At 54.9% G+C, this 18,267-nt stretch overlaps 1 protein-coding gene across 1 annotated transcript; it reads left to right on the top strand.

Annotated features, from left to right (window-relative positions):
* Nucleotides 1-6,296: 6,296 nt before the first annotated feature.
* On the top strand, nucleotides 6,297-16,000 carry LZTS3 (leucine zipper tumor suppressor family member 3). The gene is given in 7 exon segments (XM_075563916.1): nucleotides 6,297-6,427; nucleotides 9,506-9,609; nucleotides 10,632-10,781; nucleotides 10,784-10,800; nucleotides 11,376-11,843; nucleotides 12,160-13,038; nucleotides 13,614-16,000. Coding segments are annotated over 5 exon segments (2,136 nt in total). The 5' UTR covers nucleotides 6,297-6,427; nucleotides 9,506-9,609; nucleotides 10,632-10,729; the 3' UTR covers nucleotides 14,334-16,000.
* Nucleotides 16,001-18,267: the final 2,267 nt, after the last annotated feature.

Raw genomic sequence — 18,267 nt, 5'->3', positions numbered from 1 at the left:
GCTCTGCTGCATCCACCAGGACTCCGTCTGTAATTGTACAGCTCGCCCGGCATGTGATACCAAAGACTGCATCCATGAAGGATCAGCCGGACACTGGTAAGGACGCTGCGGCTGGCAAACCGACTATAGGGAAGAACGGAGACAAGACTTGTGCTGCTTTAAAGGAATTTTCCTTTAACTTTCGCGTGACGTGGGTAAGTCGGGTCACTGTGTTCTTGAGAGAAATTCCAGTTCCCAGTGTCTGCTTCACCACCCAGTGGTGTCGTGTGGGCACCTACTCGGTGTCTGTAACAGAGGTAAAATGCCATAGAAGAGAACGTGTTGGGCATAGAATGGCATCATCAGCGCTTGTGTTTGTTTTGTTTTTTTAGTTAGTTTATATTTTCACATCTCAGTTACTGTCCCTACTGGGTGGCAGTCACACCAGAGAGTCTGCCAAGTGATGGGGAAGGGCATATGGGAACTTCGGGCCCTAAGATCAGGTAATAAAACTTTCATCGAAGCACCACCTTGTCTACCTGCATGTAGGTGATTTATAAAGAAGGCTTTTGGCTGGACAAATTTCCCACAGATTTCACCAACATGAAAATTCCTGGTAGCATTTTTAGAGCCTGTGTGTTTCCCTTGAGATGATTAGAGATGCAGGCATGGCCAGAGCAGCAGCATGGTAAACAAGGGGCACCGTCAAGATCCCTTTCCTTGAATCCACAAGCGCGGCCCACAGAAGCAATGGGAAGAAACCCGGTGAGAGAGTGTGCTGGGCAAATCCGCTGTGAAAGGCCTTTTCAAAGTGTGTTTTGTTTTTTAAAAAGAAAAGGTGTCACTTGGAGGACCCACCCAAGCCATGGTGTTTTTCCCTTGCCTCATCTGCATGTGGAAGCTGGACAAGGACTAAGGGAGACCAAAGGAAAACGGGCACATTTGGATTATGGTGTTGGGGAAGAATACTGAATGGACCACAAACTGCCAGAAGAACAGGTCCATCTATTTTGGAAGAAGCACGGCCTTAGAAGTGAAGATGGAAAGCCTTCGTCTCAGCATCTCTGGAAGTGCTATCAGGAGGGATCAGTCTCCAGGGAAGGACATCCTGCTCAGTCCAGTGACCTTGAAAAGGATGCGGAGCCGCAGCGAGATGACTGACACCGTGGTGGCGGCAATCATGAGCTCAAACTCGGCACCTAACAGCAACCTAATTCCATGTCGTCATCCTCGTGGTTCTCTTCGGGACTTCACAAGTGGATGTGAGCACAGGGAACATTTGGGATGGTGGGTGGTGTGGTGACTTGTACTCCTTTTACTTTGTACCTAAATATCTTGCAATGATGCCTGCAGTGTATAGAGTCTCTTCGCGACTCATCAGCATCCTGGAACAAAGTATCAATTATGTAAAAACAAATAGTCAATGTTACAAGGAATAAATAATAAGGAAAGCATACTCCTACCTTGTTTTAAACTTGAAGTTCCTAAAAAGAAAGAAGGAGAATTCAGTTGTTAGTGACTGGTTCTTTCCCTTAGCTTTTGGTTTTCATTGGTCCCGGTGTGGATGTGTGTACACGTCACCTGAAATGCAGGTATTTTACTCTGGAGCAGGGCAGCCAATTGACTCACACCAGGTTGGAGGAAGAATTAGAACTTTTATGGGGAGGTGTAAACCAGTGAGGAGACTGACAGTACAACCGGCTGTCTGTGTGGTGTTCTGTTTGAAAGCAGAATGCATACAGAATATATACCTTTTACTGGGGGATGTGTGCTTTGGGGATTCTTGTGTAGGTGGCTTCAGTGTAACCGTGGGAAATAATTGTTGACCAGGAGCAAGCAAACAGAGCAATAAGATTCTGTAAGTCTTGGGCCAGGCTCAGGCTATTTTTGTTGACTATCTGGATAGCAGGGCCCAACTTTTAAGAAACTGATAAATAAGAGAAGACTCTCGATAGCTATCTCGTCCTTGTAGGTGACATCTGCATCCAACCTGTTTGTCTTTGAACAATTTATTAAAATTCCATAGAGACTGCATTAAGTAAATGACTTTAGGCTTAATTGCATGTAGTCAGGGGGATTTTCTAACTAAGTAAAATAACTTAGGTTATAACACCTCAGGTCATCTTATAAAGCAAATTGTAACCAGTGGATTATAGCTGTTTGTTCAGTTACAACCCTATTGGGGCTGCTAACCCTAAAATCCTTTACTGAGAACTCCAGGACTTTAGACCCAGTTTCAGAGATGTTTGTCTCCTCACAGAGCAAGCACACCTGTCAACAGCTTTTGCACACTCAGTCCAAGTTCCGCATGAATTAAAGTGCCTGGTCTACTTCCCAACTTGGCATTTGGCATTAACTACACAATCACCCCAAAGAGAAAGCTCCAGGTACCCCTCTGGAGAATTTGATAGGTAGTACACCGAAGGATCACCATGGTCTTTGCGGCTTTGATAGCTTTAGTTGGTGTCCCTTCAGTATCAGTTTGAGGCTGAAGATGTTTTTAGATGATGCCGGTTGGCCATTTGTATTCTGTGAATTCACCATTTATCCTTTATGTATTTAGCTATAGACTAAGGGTTTTATTTTCTCCCCAATCTCATTCATCATTCATGAGCATCAATGAGTGCTTACAATACTTTTTGTTTTCCTTTCCTAGGGCGGCAACATAAATGTATTAAACTTGTAGAAATCCAACAAGGGTCTTGTTGGATTAAAAATCAAGACAGCTGTGTGCCTTTCTAAAGTTCTAGGGGAGAATCCATTTCTGTATCTTGTCCAGTCTCCAGCTGCGCTGGGCTGCTCACCATAAAGTCAGTGGTTCAAACCCACCTGTTGCTCCTTGGGGAGAAAGACGAGGTTTTCTGCTCCGTCAGCTCCTACGGTTCTGTGGAATCAACCCAATGGCATTTGGGGTGGTTAGAGGGTAGAACCCATATTCCTTGGGTTATAGCCTCTTCCCCCCTCTTCAAACCCCGCAATGTTGCAACTCTCTGACCCTGACCCTTCCATGGTTATACCTCTATTTTCTGCTTCTCCCCCATGTAAAGACCTGTGTGATTATCCACTGGGTCATCCAGCACACTCTCCCTATTTTAAGCTCAGATGATTCACTCTCACTCTCTGCCACGGAATCATTGCTGACTCAGCGACCCCCTATGGGTTTCCGAATTAGTAACTGTGTAGGGAAGTAGAAAGCCCAGTCTTTCTTCCACAGAGCTGCCAGTGGTTTTGAACTGCCAACCACGTGCCCAATGTGTAAACCCTACACCACCAAGGCTCCAAAGTGAAATGAAATTCTTGACAATTTCAATATTTTCTTTATCATGATGTTGCTTATCGGTCCAGTTGTGAGAGGTTTTAGTCAGTTGCATGCTAATTGTTACAGCCCCAAATAATTTTTAAACTTAAATATGTTGATAGGAGATTGACTAAATAAATTACAATGCACCCAATGCAATGTAACAATTGACAGTGTTCTGAAAGAATGATGTGGCATTCAGCCATTATGGGAAACTTGTGGTTTCTCAAACAGCTAAAATGAGAATTACCATGTGACCTGGGAGTTCCGCTCCTAGGGTATACTCCAAAGACTTGAATGCAGAGGCAAACACCAGTGGTCAGTGCAGCACTATACACAATAGCCAAAAGACATAATAAGCAAACTAAAGCCCAGCAACAGAGGAATGAAAAACATGTGGTACATTACCTACAATGGAAGACGAGTCAGTCAGAGAAAGGAAAACTTAATCCATGCTGCAATATGGATAGAGCCTGAACACATTACGCTGAATGAAACAGGGCAATCAAGAGGGCAAATATTATATGATCTCAGTTATGTAAAAAGACAACAACAGGCAAGTGGATAGAGACCAAAGTTTATTAGTAACTACCAGGGGTGTGAGGGAGCAGGGGAGAGGGGTTATTGCTTGTGGAATAGGGCACTTGTTACAGTGCTGGAAAAGGGGGCACAGCCGATTAATGTTCCTGTGTCCTATTACTTGTAATGGTGTTTGTTTGTAGCAATGAGATTGCAGGGTCTGAGGGTGTATGCATCTCACATTTTATAGGTTATGCAATTGTCCTCTAAAAAGGTTATGCCAATCTACATTCTCAAAAACATTATGCAATTCCGGGAACTCAGTTCATCCGTGAGTTGATAGACTGATAGCAAGTCATAAGTCTTCTTAATTTGTGTTCATCTGATGGGCTCTTCCTGAGGGTTATGTTTTCAGCCCCCACCCCAAGGGCCAGACTCTTGGGGGGCTCCAAAGTTTCTATCAGACTAAGTTTAGTCTTTTAAAATTATTTTGAGTTTTCTTTTGCATTTTTCTCCCAGAGTGGTCAGCAGTGTAGCGAGGCTCCATCTAGTTCTCCTATTTCAGGATGTGGAGGCTGGAGCTCCAGGGGTCTATTGGCCCTTTGGACAAATATTTTTCCTTGCGTCTTTGAGTCTCCCACTAACCCCCACCCCCCCTTTTTATGCTCTGGATGGACAGAGACCAGTATTTGCACCTTAAAACAAATGGACAAAAACTCACTGCAACTGAGTCAATTCTGACTCATAGCGGCCCTATATGGGGTTTCCAAGGCTGTAAATCTTTAAGGGAGCAGATAGCCTCAGGATTTGAACCTACCACCTTGCAGCTTACCTGGAAGACTTAGAAAAACAGACCATTCAGGAGTCCTCCCTGAAATCATCAGTCAAGGACTTAAGTTGTATCGACCAAACTCACTGCCAGCTAGCTGACTCCAATTCGGAGCAACCCTATACACAGGGCAGAACTGCTTCCATCGCTTTCCACGGCCATCAATCTTTGTTTTCTCCATACATTTTTATAGGAGTAGAAAGTCTCTTTTCTCCTGTGGAGCTGCTTCTGGCCGTTAGCAGTGCAACACATCACCCACTATGCCACCAAGGCTCCTTGAGTCTGATAAGGAATAGAGAAAGTATAAAAAACTAGCAGTGGGATGTAAACTCCCCACCTACTTTACAATAACAGATCCATTTACTGGGGGCGGGGGGGGGGGGGGAGGGAAGGCAAAACAAAACTAGCAGTGGATATTGAAACCAATGAACGTATGGTTGGCAATAACCATAAGCTGATTTTTAAAAAAAGGATTCTGTGGGTTTAAAAAAGGTAAATAGAAGCTGGATGTGACATCCTAGATTAATTGGACAAACCTAAGCAGGTGTGAGGGTGAAAGGCCAGATGAAAAGGCACGTTCAATTACATAAAGGAGGCTATTCAAAGAAATGATGATTGATTTTAGTAATTTGCTAAATATAAACTTTATTAGTTTTTATTTGATGGAACTTAAAGCCAACCATGAGGAGAATGAAAAACCACAAGGCAAATATGGGGAAATTTAGACAACATATAGCCAGAAATAAAACTAGGAAGCCGGAGGCAACAGCAGGGTCAGAGCCCGCTGGAGAGGGGCCTCTGCAGTTCGTAGGATGGACCATTTGGGGCTGCCTGCCTTTGCTCCTATGGGACCTTCCCCATTCCTATGGAAGTCTCAGTTCCAGGGAGGCCCCTTCCTCCCGGCAGCCCCCCAGCACCGACCCCAGACTGTCTCCGCTCGGGGACCCGTTTTATATTTGAGAAGCTGGCACGCAGCGGGTCGGGGGCGGAATCCTCCCCTCACTCCCTGGCACCCCCGGGATGCGGGGTGCAAGCGCTCAACCCCTGGATCGCAAGGTTCTCTCTGTCCGCGTCGGCGTCGCCCGCCTCCCCCCGCCCCCACCCCGCCAGAATGCGCGCGAGCCTCCGGGCGCTGGACCTTTCCGACCCTCTGCGTCTGCTGCCGGACCGGAACCCCGACCCCTGCGCGCCGCCTGCGGTGCTGGTGCCGGGACGGGTCTTCCTGGGCCGCGTCCAGTCCGCTCGCGACAGCTCGCCCCGCCCCGCAGATTTGCAGGGTCCCAAGGAGAACGCCAAGGGGGTCCCCTCCACCAGAGCAGGCGCCCGAGAGGAATGGGGCGCAGGGCCGGCTGTCGAAGGCCCCAACCCCAAGCCAGAGGGGCTCCTCCCCATCGCCAAAGAGCGGGGCGCGGACCCGCAGGGTGTGCTGGCCCGGAGAGCGCGAAGACAGAGCTCAAGGGTCTGGGGGCTAACAGGCGGCGAGCCAAAGGGCTCGAGGCGGACTAGAGCCGCCTTAGAGCAGGTGAGATGGACAGTCCGCGCCGGCGAGGGTGCAGGGCAGAAGGGGTTAACGCCAGCGCCCCGCCCTAGCCCTGGATTGGCGGGCTTGGGGGGCGTGGCCGGAGGGCGGGCCCGCGTTTGCCGCAGCCGCGGGTGGGCGGGGCCCGGGCGGGGAGCGGGAGGGGCGCGGAGCGGAGCCGGGCCCGCGCCGCGCGCCCTGCCGGGCGGGCTTCGGGCTGCGCCAGCGAGCCGGACCGGTAGCGCCCGCGCCGGAGGCACCGCACCGGACTCCTAGGCTGCTAGTAAGTGAGGCGGGCCCGCCGCGGCACTCCTCCGGGTGCCCGCCCGTGGCTCTGCCCGCTGCACCGCGCTGCTTGTCTGGCGGGACCCAGAGATGGGGAGGGGGCGCGTCCCGTTGCTGGGGTCCCAGAGGGGAGGAGAGCCGACATGCAGCCGATGATGTCATGGATGCTTCGCCGGGCCTGGGGGAGGTGGCGGCCGGAGGGGGTGCGGCCCGGATTATGTCACCTCTTCCCTTCGCGCCCCGCCCCCTGGGGCTGCACACGTTGGTGGGGGTGGGGGGATAGGGTGGTGCGAGTGGGCTTTCCCCCACTACAGAAACCCTCTGGGCACTTCTGCCTGACGGCCTGCGACGGGCTTGGCGATGCGGACTGTAGGCTGCTGGTGAATGGCGATGCTTCCCCCACCCCGCGGAAGCTCGTGTGTGCGCGCGTGTGTGCGCTCTGGAGGTTGGGGGGGTGGTGGGGCGCCACAGCTGTCGGCCCCCTCAGTCCTGAAACGTGCGCTTCATCGGAGCCAGGATCTAGAGGATGGGCCTGTACCCCCTCCTGCGCCCACGCCATCAAGGGAAAATGGATTTCATCTCACACATCCCAACCAAGAAGTTCTGGAGACCTCTGCACCCTAAAGGCCCTACATTGCCCCCTACCCTCACCCCTGATCCCTTCCCTCAGCCCTTCCTCCAGGAAACGAAACGTGTCCTGATTTCCCTGCCTGGATTCAGTCCTTCCACTGCTTGACTGGTATTCTCCCATGCACCCTCCCTGCATCTGCTCCTCCACAAACCCCAGAAGCCCCAGGACTCTGCTGTGTGTGCTCTGGGCCATCCGCTGATCAGCCCCGAGAGGCCCCCAGTGAAACCTCCCTGGGGTGGCCAGAGCCAAATGCTCCATGACCCCCAGGGAACCAGGGACACTGGCCTGGAAGGGGACATTTGAGCTGGCCCTTGAAGATGGTCACAGGCAGCTTCCTAGCCGGGAGACAGATGGGGTAGTGGGAGAGGCCTGGAAGGCCCCAGTGTAAGCTCTGCTCTACTTCTGGGGACCAAGACATTTTCCCCATAATAGATTTACTTTTCAAGATTCCTGCAAGGTAGGTGTGAGAACCCTGAGGCGTAGAAAGATGAAACAACCTGCATGAGGTAAACCCCTAATCAGCCGAGCTGGGATTTACACTTGGAGCAGGTGCCTCTAGGGCTCATGTCTGCCACGCTTGGCACCCACCGCTGGTGGACGGATTTGGGCAGAGCAGGGACAAGATCGGCTTTGCCCTTTAAAAGAGTCCCCCAGCAGCTGTGTGGGGGAGGGAGTATAGGGGGAGAAAGGCCAGTGAGGAGGCCCCAGCACCTCCCAACAAGGGTGCTAGCGAGATCTTGAGGAGAGGAATGGACTGGACTTGGGCTTCAAGAGTAGGTGACATGTTCTTAGTTTGGAGAAGGACACAGGTGGGGTGGGTTGGAAGTGTAACCCCCACATAGAGCCGCTTTACTGATCACTGATACTGTGGGGAGTGCCCCAAGCACTCGGGGCTGATGGGACAGCATCCGGCAACTGGGTGGCATCTAGGATTGCTGAACCAGTTACCAGCTGCCTTTGGGGACCATATTTGGTTACCTGAGCCAGTTCAGGACTCTGGCCCACCCATACATGAAGCTCAAACCCTTCCCCTGGCCTTAGTTTCTGCTGATCCCCCTTCTTGTCCTGCCAGCGTCTTATAGGGTTAGGAGAGAGAAGGGGCAGCTGTCCAGGCTTGGGAGATGCAAGGTACAGGAAACACTTGGTTTGACCATGTCAAGCTAACATGATGCCAAGCAGCTTTAGGGAGTGAGACTCACAGGAAAGATGCAATAGGCTGGAGGTCAAGGATGCTCAAGTAGAACACTGGAACAGGAGACTACAGACAGTGGTCCTGAGACCTAGTTTCCACCCGGGACTCTGAGGGTGAGTGTCTGAGGCGACCGCTCAGCGGAAATAGTGCAAAGGATGACATGTGAATCAGACCCACCTTTCCTGAGCCTCTGAGAAAAGCGGTGCTGCGTGTTGGACTGCACCTTACAGTTTATAAAGCACCTGCCTCCGCAAACATTATCCAATGTGCCTCCCCCCCCCCCCCCCCCCCCCGAGCCTAATGATCACTTCGGAGTTTTGCTCCTGCCCACACCTACCTGCCTGGATCTTTCATCTCACCCTCACTATTGGTGCCAGCCTTTGGCGTAGCAACACACTCTGTTTTTACCATGTTTCAGTTTTTAAGTAAAGACAGTCTTTGGATCCCTAGACCTCCTTAAATTACTACCTTTTCTGGCCTCTTTTCAGAGAGTATTACCCATCTCACTTTCTATAGCATTCCACCCCCTAGTCTGTGCTATTTTCCCAGCGCCTTTCTGACGTAAACATTACTGATGTCATCATCTGTCAAATCCAAGGTACACTCTTCCACCCCGGATTTCACCGGTCGTTTCTTTTTGGTACCAGGGGTCCACCACACTCTTAGAGCCACCCCCCACTTAGCCCTCCAAACCCACCTTCTCCTGACCTTCTTCCTGCTCCCAGCACCTCCCAGATGTCGGTTTCTGTCATCCTGGCTGGATGACAGGCCTCACCCATACCACCGAGCACTGATGACACCCCCCACCTCTCTGACCAGTGGTTGAGAGGCACTTTTCTCTGGGTTTCCTGGGAGCATTCTCCACCGGACCCCCCTGCCCAGGCATTCTTTCCCTTTTAGGTTAATGAGGTCACTCTCCTCTGTCCCAGCCCAGACTCCTCTTTTGTGACACTCCCCCACCCAGCACATTTGCATTAGGACTTGCCAGTTCTTCCTCTGCTCCAGGCCTTCTCACTGGGTTGAGAGCCCCAGGTCACCCAGGGCCCTAGTTTGGGTGGAATGGTGGGGTGAAGGCAGAGCGGAGTCCAGGGGACAGCGTGTCAAGCGGCACTCAGAGTTGTGTAGCTGCTGATCCTGCACGTAAACTGCACCCTATGTGCCTCTTGCCTCACCGAGTCCTGGTCCCAGGTAGGTGGGTCTGGCCAGAGGGAGGAAGGTCACAAAGGGGCTGTTTTCCATCCCTACTGGGGCAGATGCAGAGAGAACAGAATTCTACAAAGCAGTGGACAGACTGGCAGGTGAACTCTCCAGTTCCGGAGCACTGTGATTCCCCGCAAGGTGGCCAGAGACTCCTGAGGTGTGCAGGGGATGGGGTGGGGTGGTGGGGGTGTCTGTCACGTTCCCTTGGTTTGGGCCTGAAGAAAGGGGGCACAGTCATTGGAAGAGGGCATCTCTGTAGAAGACTGCCTGAGGGCCTCAAAGGGCCATGGGCCCCTGGACCCTTCACCTGGTAGGGGAAGGGGGCTCCAGTCTAGGGGTTTGATGGGTGTCGGTGAAAAAGGCCTGGAGGGTAGTGTGCCCTTCCATCTCTGGCACAGTATTTGAGCATCTGCACCCCCGAGAGACACTGCCCACCAGTACCTCTGCCTGCACCATTCCGTGGCTCTCTGGGACAGGTGTTCCCAGGTGCACACTGGAGACAAAGGAACCAGGAAGTGGGGCCTCTAGAGCACAGGTAACCCGAGGCCCTGCTGGCCGGGGTGGGGGGGCCCCCTTGCTCCTGTGGGCCGGCCTTGGAAGGTGCCCCCACCCCCACCCCGCACGCCCACAGCAGGGCTCAGAGAACTTCATGGGGACCGTGCAGCAGGGTCAAGGTCCACCGTGAGCTGGGGGGCGGGGGCGGGGGCGGGGGCGGGGACGGGGTGGGGAATCCAAGTAGTCTTCCCGGTGGTGGCAGAGGATTCTTAGCGGGTGCAGAATTCTGCGGGCGTCGCTGGGTGCGGAGGCTCCGCCCCTCCCCCCGCCCACCTGTGGGAAACGCTGGCCGGGAGGGAAGCTCGGCCAGCCTCCGCAGCTGGTGGCACTTCTCCGTCCACCAGCCCGGGTTCCTGGCGAAAGTATCGGCCGACCTTGGGAAGGGTCCTGTGAGGCCCAGCTGGGAAGACCTCCGGAAGGGCTCCCTGGTCACCCACTGCAGCCACAGCGCCCCTCGGTCCGCGTGGGAGGGGGCGTGCCCGCGGCACGGGGACACCACGGGTTAGGGCGCCCGAGCGCACACTCCCCGCAGCCGCAGCTCCCGCCCGCTGCCCTGGCGCCAGCCCCCTGCCCTCCCGCGCCTGTGGCAGCTCCCCAAGGTAGGTCCTTCTTTCCCACCCCTAGTGAAGGAAAGCACAGCCGCCCTCCCGGGATGGCTCAGTTGGCCGGCCCAGAGTCGCGCAGCTGGTCCTGGAGGAGCCCTGACTGCGGGACTGAGGCCCATGGCTCCTGCAGAGCAGGCATCCGAGGGTCCCTGGCTTGAGGACCTGTCAGCCTTCAACCGCTTGGAAAGGCAAGGAGCCGCCCCGGGAGTGAGCTTCTGCTTCTGCCCTTGACTGCAAGACTCTAGGTTAGGTGTGGGAAGGACCCACCCACCCACAATTTTTTATTTTTTTAATGGGGTGGGCACTCTCCTTCCCATAACTACAGAGGTTCTTTGTTGGATTCAGGTATGTAGCCATGGGACCCATGAGGCTGCCTTTTGCAGGTCCCCATGCATTGTGAAGAACTTATTTGTGGGAGCTGCAGCACGAGGCAGAGGAGCCAGAATGGGGGGGGGGGTGTTGACGGAGGAGGGGGTTTCCGGAATCGAGAGATGGAATGCACTTCAGGCTGGGGAAGAGTTGAGCCAAGTTTGGAGGGTGTGAGCATGGGACCCTGTGTTGGCATTTGTCAGATGGGAACCAACAGCCTCCACTACCAAACTCCACCCTGGGCACCTGGGTGGGGCAGGAACGGGGGAGATCCTTGTACCCACTCTAGGGAAAGGAGCAGAGTGCAGATGGTCCCGGGCGGACTTGGTTGGGTGTTGTGATGGACGTGGGGGTGGCAATTTGACCTTTCTCTACCTCCCACCTGTGCCCACAGGCCCCTCCTGGCTTAGCCATGGCGAAGCTGGAGACACTGCCTGTGCGCGCTGACCCGGGGCGAGACCCCCTCCTGGCCTTTGCCCCTCGGCCCTCTGATATCGGACCCCCGGAGCCCCGCCTGGCCATGGGCAGCGGGGTGGCCCACGCCCAAGAGTTCACCATGAAGAGTGTGGGCACCCGCACGGGGGGTGGGGGAGGCCAAGGCAGTTTCCCTGGTCCCCGAAGCAGTGGTGGTGGGGCCAGCAGGGAGAGGCCTGGCCGATACCCCTCAGAGGATAAGGCTCTAGCCAACTCCCTCTACCTCAATGGCGAGCTGAGGGGCAGTGACCACACAGACGTCTGCGGCAATGTGGTGGGCAGCAGCAGTGGCAGCAGCAGCAGCGGTGGCAGTGACAAGGGCCCACCCCAATACCGGGAACCCAGCCACCCTCCCAAGCTCCTAGCCACCTCTGGCAAACTAGACCAGGTCAGCCCTCAGGACCTAAGACCCTCACAGCCCTTTTCTGGAGGGAGGGTGCAGCTCAGAAGGGTGGACAAAGAGGAGGTTGGGGCTTGGGGGCCAAGATGGAGGCTGGGAGTGGGGGGGAGCCATGTGGGCCTAATCTAGCTAGTGGGTCCAGGACAGAGACCTGTCTATGAGGTGGAGACCCACCTGCAAGGGATTCTCAGGATGGAACTCTGACAGGGGTGGGAGACTAGGATGGGAGGTGGGACAACAAGACAGAGTCCCAACCAGACTAAGGCCCTGCCCCATGCCCGTTTCCTCCTTTGCTTTTATGCAGTGTTCAGAGCCGCTAGTTCGGCCGTCAGCCTTCAAGCCTGTTGTACCCAAGAACTTCCACTCCATGCAGAACTTGTGCCCCCCACAGACCAATGGGACCCCTGAGGGACGCCAGGGCCCTGGGGGAGGCCTCAAGGGTGGACTGGACAAGTCTCGGACCATGACCCCGGCCAGCGGGAGTGGGGGCAGCCTCTCTGACTCAGGCCGGAACTCACTCACAAGCCTGCCCACCTACAGCTCCAGCTACAGCCAGCACCTCGCGCCCCTCAGTGCCTCCACCAGCCACATCAACCGCATTGGCACTGCCAGCTATGGCAGTGGCAGCGGTAGCAGTGGTGGCGGGTCGGGCTACCAGGACCTGGCAGCCTCTGACAGTGGACGGGCCTCCAGCAAGAGTGGGTCCTCCTGCTCCATGGGGCGCTCGGGACACCTGGGCTCTGGGGAGGGCGGCAGCGGCGGCGGCAGCGGGGGAGGCCTGCCGTTTGCGGCCTGCTCGCCGCCCTCGCCCAGTACACTGATCCAGGAGCTGGAGGAGCGCCTGTGGGAGAAGGAGCAGGAAGTAGCGGCTCTGCGGAGGAGCCTGGAGCAGAGCGAGGCGGCCGTGGCTCAGGTCCTGGAGGAGCGGCAGAAGGCCTGGGAGCGTGAGCTGGCCGAGCTGCGGCAGGGCTGCAGCGGGAAGCTGCAGCAGGTGGCCCGCCGTGCCCAGCGCGCCCAGCAGGGCCTCCAGCTGCAGGTGCTGCGCTTGCAGCAGGACAAGAAGCAGCTTCAGGAGGAGGCCGCCCGGCTGATGCGTCAGCGCGGGGAGCTCGAAGACAAGGTGGCCGCTTGCCAGAAGGAGCAAGCCGACTTCTTGCCTCGGATGGAGGAAACTAAGTGGGAGGTGCGGGCTGAGGGCCCAGGCCTTGTCCCTCTGTCTCCTTCCTTCTCCCCCTCTGGGAAAAGCCCCAGCAGTTTCACAGAGGGCTGAAAGGGGAAGGGGGTGGGTGATAGATTAGGTGAATCTGTGAGGACTAGTCAGGTGAAAGGTGAGGCGTTTTACTCCGGAAAGAGTTATGGTCTTGAAAACCCACAGCCTGCTCTATAGGGTCACTGAGTTGCCCGGGGACTGGAAGCTGACCCTTGGCTCTGTGAGATGACTGTATGCAATTAGGCATGTTTGACCTGAGTCAAACCCTACTGCCCTGATGGGGTAGTGGATTCCCCATTGGGCTGCTCACCACAAGGTTTGAAACCACCAGCCCGCTGCGTCAGAACCAACTCAGTGGCCTTGAGTTTGTTTTGAGAGTCCAGAGTAGAGAGAGGAGCCCCACGTGTCATTTCTGACCCTTCTGAGGGGCTGGGCCTGGCTCTGAAGCAGCTTGGTGCCCCTGGGGCTAGATGGGTGGGTGGGTGGGGGTAGGCCAAGCAGAGCCCTGCTTTTACCCTGGCCTCTCCTCTCCCTGCCCCCCTGCCCAGGTGTGCCAGAAGGCTGGTGAGATTTCCCTCCTGAAGCAGCAGCTGAAGGACTCCCAGGCGGACGTGTCGCAGAAGTTGAGTGAGATCGTGGGGCTGCGCTCGCAGCTGCGGGAGGGCCGGGCGTCGCTGCGGGAGAAGGAGGAGCAGCTGCTCAGCCTGCGGGACTCTTTCGGCAGCAAGCAGGCCAGCCTGGAGCTGGGCGAGGGTGACCCACCCGCGGCCTGCCACAAGCCCGCGCTCACCCCAGTGGACCCGGCCGAGCCCCAGGACGCGCTGGCCACGTGTGAGAGCGACGAGGCCAAGATGCGCCGTCAGGCGGGCATGGCCGCCGCCACCGCCTCCGCCTCCTTGGGGTCCTTGGACGGGGAGGTGGACGCTGGCGGCGGCGGGGATAGCGGGACGCGGGCCCTGCGGAGGGAGGTGGGGCGGCTGCAGGCCGAGTTGGCGGCCGAGCGGCGAGCCCGGGAGCGCCAGGGTGCCAGCTTCGCCGAGGAGCGCCGCGTGTGGCTGGAGGAGAAGGAGAAGGTCATCGAGTACCAGAAGCAGCTGCAGCTGAGCTACGTAGAGATGTACCAGCGCAACCAGCAGCTGGAGCGGCGGCTGCGGGAGCGCGGGGCGGCCGGGGGTGCAAGCACGCCGACTCCGACTCCCCAGCACGGGGAGGAGAAGAAAGCCTGGACTCCGTCCCGCCTGGAGCGCATCGAGTCCACGGAAATCTGATCTCCCATCTCCACCCACCTGGGCATGCTGCCTTTTGACAAATGCCCTGTCAAAAGGCCTGAGTCCCCAGCGTCCCCTCTCCTCCATCTCGCTTTCCTATGCCTCCCAAATCCCCAGACCAAAGAGGTTCTCAAAGAAGCTGTGACCAGACCAACACCCTCCCCGCATTTTGGTGACCACCAAGCCTGGCCGCTGCCTGTTTCTCTGGGCAGCCCACTTGGACACTCGCTCCAAGGAGGGCTTAAGGGGCAGGCAGAGCAAGTAGGAGGAGGGTCCCTGGCAGTAGGGAGCCCAAGCTTTCTTGGCCCCTTTTGTAGGAGAGGGGGCCATCCTGCCCCTTGGCCATCCCTTGTTCACTGTTGCTGTGCTCACGGCTTTGGCCGTACAGCCAGATAGGGCAGACAGGCCCCTGGGCTCCTGCCCTGGCCTTCCTGCAGTACTCTCTGTCCCCCCACCCCCAGATTGACAGGGCAGGTGGGAAGAGAAGGCCTGTCTGTGGTTGAGAGGGCTACCTGCCAGCCCCTCCCTCCAAGGTCTCTTGGGCTCAGGCCTCAGCCTGGTCCTGAGTGAGTGTCTGTATGTGTGTGCTGGGGAGGGCGGAGGCTTGGTGCCCAGGGAAGACTTGCCCTCCCGAAGAACCCCACACATTCTTGTCTGCTTGGCTAACCCCACACCCAGGACCACACTCCAGCTTTGACGACAGCTATCAAGTGCTGCCTGCCTCTCTCGGGCATTTCCCTGGTCCTTTCTGAGGTTGGATGAGTCTCTGTGATGTCTTCCTGTGTCTTCCCTGACTCGAGCACCCCAGCATCCTCCTCCTGTCATGCCCAGAACATCAACATCCCAGGTCTCTTCTCCTGCCAGGCCTCCCCTCTCCTACCATTAGAAAATTCTGCTTGATCTTTGGTGCGCTACCCACCCCTCCAAGTCCGAGCCTGAGGGAGGAAGGTTGATGTGATTGCCCTTAAAGAAGCAGGCTGACCTGAAGGAACCCTGAGGTGGTCCAGTGTCTGCCCAGAGTAGGCTGGGCATGGCTGCCAATTGGGGGGATGTCACTCCCTTCCTCCTCTGGGGTCCTCAGTTCAACTCCCCGAGACAGGAAGGGAAAAGCAACTTTCTAATTCACCAGCAATAAAAATTGGAGGAGGCTTGGCCCTCAGCCCTTGTATTTTTCTTCACTCTCTCTGCCCCCAACCCGCAAGACTGGGTGATGGGGAGGCAGGGTGGAGAGAGATGGCAACTACTGTGAGCAAGTACCCCAGCCCCTGACCAGCCTCCTCCCATGCCTGGTGACTGATGAGCTGTGAACCTCCCACAAAAACACGAGTGCCCTTCTGTGCGGCCTCTACCCACCCCTGCCCCTGCCCCTGCCCCTGCCCCTGCCCCTGCCCCGCTCCTTCCAGGTGTCTGAGCTGGGTGGGGAGGCTTCCTGGCCACCACTGCCCATTCCACTCATACCTGACTGCACCTGCCTCAGAACGTGGACCTGGGCCAGAGGGGCAGGGTGAAAGGCATTATAGACAAAAATAATAAGGAAAAATGACTAGACTCAGCCTTTGGGACTTCCAACAATAAAAGAAATTATATATAAATATATATAGATATATATCTCTACCATATGTGATGGGAAGACTTTTCCTTTTCCTTTCCCAAAGAAATAAAATGGAGAAAGCCTCTTGAGTGGCATTCTTTGGCATGTTTGTGTCTTTGCTGCTGTGGGAGGCAGGGCCTGAGGTGTCGCGGGCAAAGCTGACTGGAATAAACAGATTTCCCAGAGGTGGCATGAGACCCAAGGTGCTCACTAGGCCGTGCCAGGAGGTTTGGCCCAAGCCCAAGCTGCTCTGTTGCCCAGGAGAACTTGTGACTCCACATTCCTGCCCGTGGGGACTTTCTCTTAGTTCAGACCCTAGGCACCAAGCTGCTGACTGGGAAGCAGGTGACCTAGGCCACTGAGAAACAAAGGTCCCTTACAGGGTTGGCACAGGTTGAGGACCTGGAATGTGGAGAAATGAAAGCTGACAGCATGTTGGTCGTTAGTGGTGAGACCTCCAAGGCAGGAGAGACCCAATCACCCTTTGGAGCAGGGAGATGGACTCTGAGGATGAATTCTGCCCTTGGGGGTCATTGGTAGGACAGTGGTAGAATTATTGCCTTTCATGCCAGAGACCCTAAAAGCACCCCTCTGTCGGAAATGGCTTGCATATTTCTAGGATGCTGAACACATTTTAGCAGGGCTTCTGGACAGAGTAGGAATAAAGGTCTGGCCATTGTATTTTTTTTAAAGTCAATACAATGCTATAGATCACAATGATCCGATCCACAATTGACCCTGGGGATGACGTAGAACCAGGTAGTCTTTTGGTCTATTGTTCTTGGGGTGCCATGAGTTAGGGGTCAACTCTATTGAAGCTAGCAGTGACAGTTCCTTTCTGACCACTCCTGTCATCCTCACAAAGACCCCAATCAAAATTTATTCTGTTACAAACAGCAAAATAACAAAATATTTATAGGAGCTCAAGAAAGGAGTATATTTTTCCTCACCTGACAAAAATGTTGGAAGTAGGGACTCTGGGTGTTGATTCGAACACCCATACTTTTCATCTTGCCACTTTATCATCCTTAACATGTTATTCCCTCCTTGCCACAAGGTGGCCACCACAGCTCTGTGAAAGGATCGGGAGCAGTACCCTTTATCCTGAATGTAAAAGCTTTCCCATACAATGCCAGCCCAATCCCTCTTCCCTTTAAATCGTATTGGTCAGCACTGAACCACGGGCTCCTCCCACTTCAAGGGAGGCTGGGAAATTGAGTTCAACAGGATTGTCCTGGGGGTTTCCCAGCCATGACGGTTCATCTTCGGAGGCTGAACTCTCTGCTCTCTGTCAGATCTAATATAGTAGGTGGGTTTGGCAACCACCTGTGTCTTCCCTGAATGAGAGAAACCTCCTGAACAATGGCGCCAGTGGTCACACATAGCCAACAGTGTCTGACCCAGAGCTTATGAGTTAGGATGCCAGGTTTGTGCTACTCCCTGCCTTGATTTTGTTCCTCTAGATGGAGTTGTACCTCAGGTCTCCTTTACTGCCCTTCCAACCCAAACACCCATTGCCACCGACAGCGCCATGCATTCTGACTCCTAACACACAGCCATGGAATGGATGCTACCTCACAGTGACCCTATAGGTCAGGGTAGAACTGCCCCTGTGGGTTTCCAAGACTGTATCCTTCCAGGATTAGAAAGCCTCATCTTTCTCCCACAGAGCAGTTGGTGGTTTTGAACTGCTGACTCTGCGGTTAGCAGCCTAACTCATCACTCCCTTTGCCACCAGGTGTCCTTTCTGATCCATAGGTTTCAGAGATTGTAAAGCTTTATGAGAACAGAGTCTCATTTTTTTCTCTCTCATGGAACAGCTGGTGGGTTTGAACCACCAACATTGTGGTTAGCAGCACAATGCTCAACCCACCGAGCCACCACGGTTTCTTCCACAGGCCCAAAGGTTAGTGAAAGTGCTGTCATATGATCCTTATGGATGCTGCATTCTAGGAGATCTCAGTAGGCTCTTGTTGACCTTGCTGTCTATACTGACTCGGGTGTGACCTACGGAGGATCCAGGTCGGGAAGCTGCAGCTTGGGCCTAGGTGGCTCTGCCCAGGGTAGTGGAGGAACACCCTGGCTCATCCTCCATAGCTCTGGCTTCAAGCTCCAGCCCCTCACATCCAACTTTCCCAAACAGGCTTTCCTATCTGCCACTAATGCCTTTCCTGAGAGAGAATGGATCGACCTTTACAATAAATGCAATAACATTACTCTCCTGATGAGAAACTAGGTCAGAGTTTACGGTCACATAACCTTGAGTGGCGGCCCGAGGATTCGAACCTATGACTCGGGTAGCCAATAAGTTCAATAGCTTTCCAGCCACGGTGGTGTTTTGAC

Source organism: Tenrec ecaudatus, chromosome 12 (assembly GCF_050624435.1).
Source record: "Tenrec ecaudatus isolate mTenEca1 chromosome 12, mTenEca1.hap1, whole genome shotgun sequence".
In the NCBI taxonomy this organism is placed as follows: Eukaryota; Metazoa; Chordata; class Mammalia; order Afrosoricida; family Tenrecidae; genus Tenrec; species Tenrec ecaudatus.
This window is presented reverse-complemented; position numbering and strand designations above follow the sequence as displayed.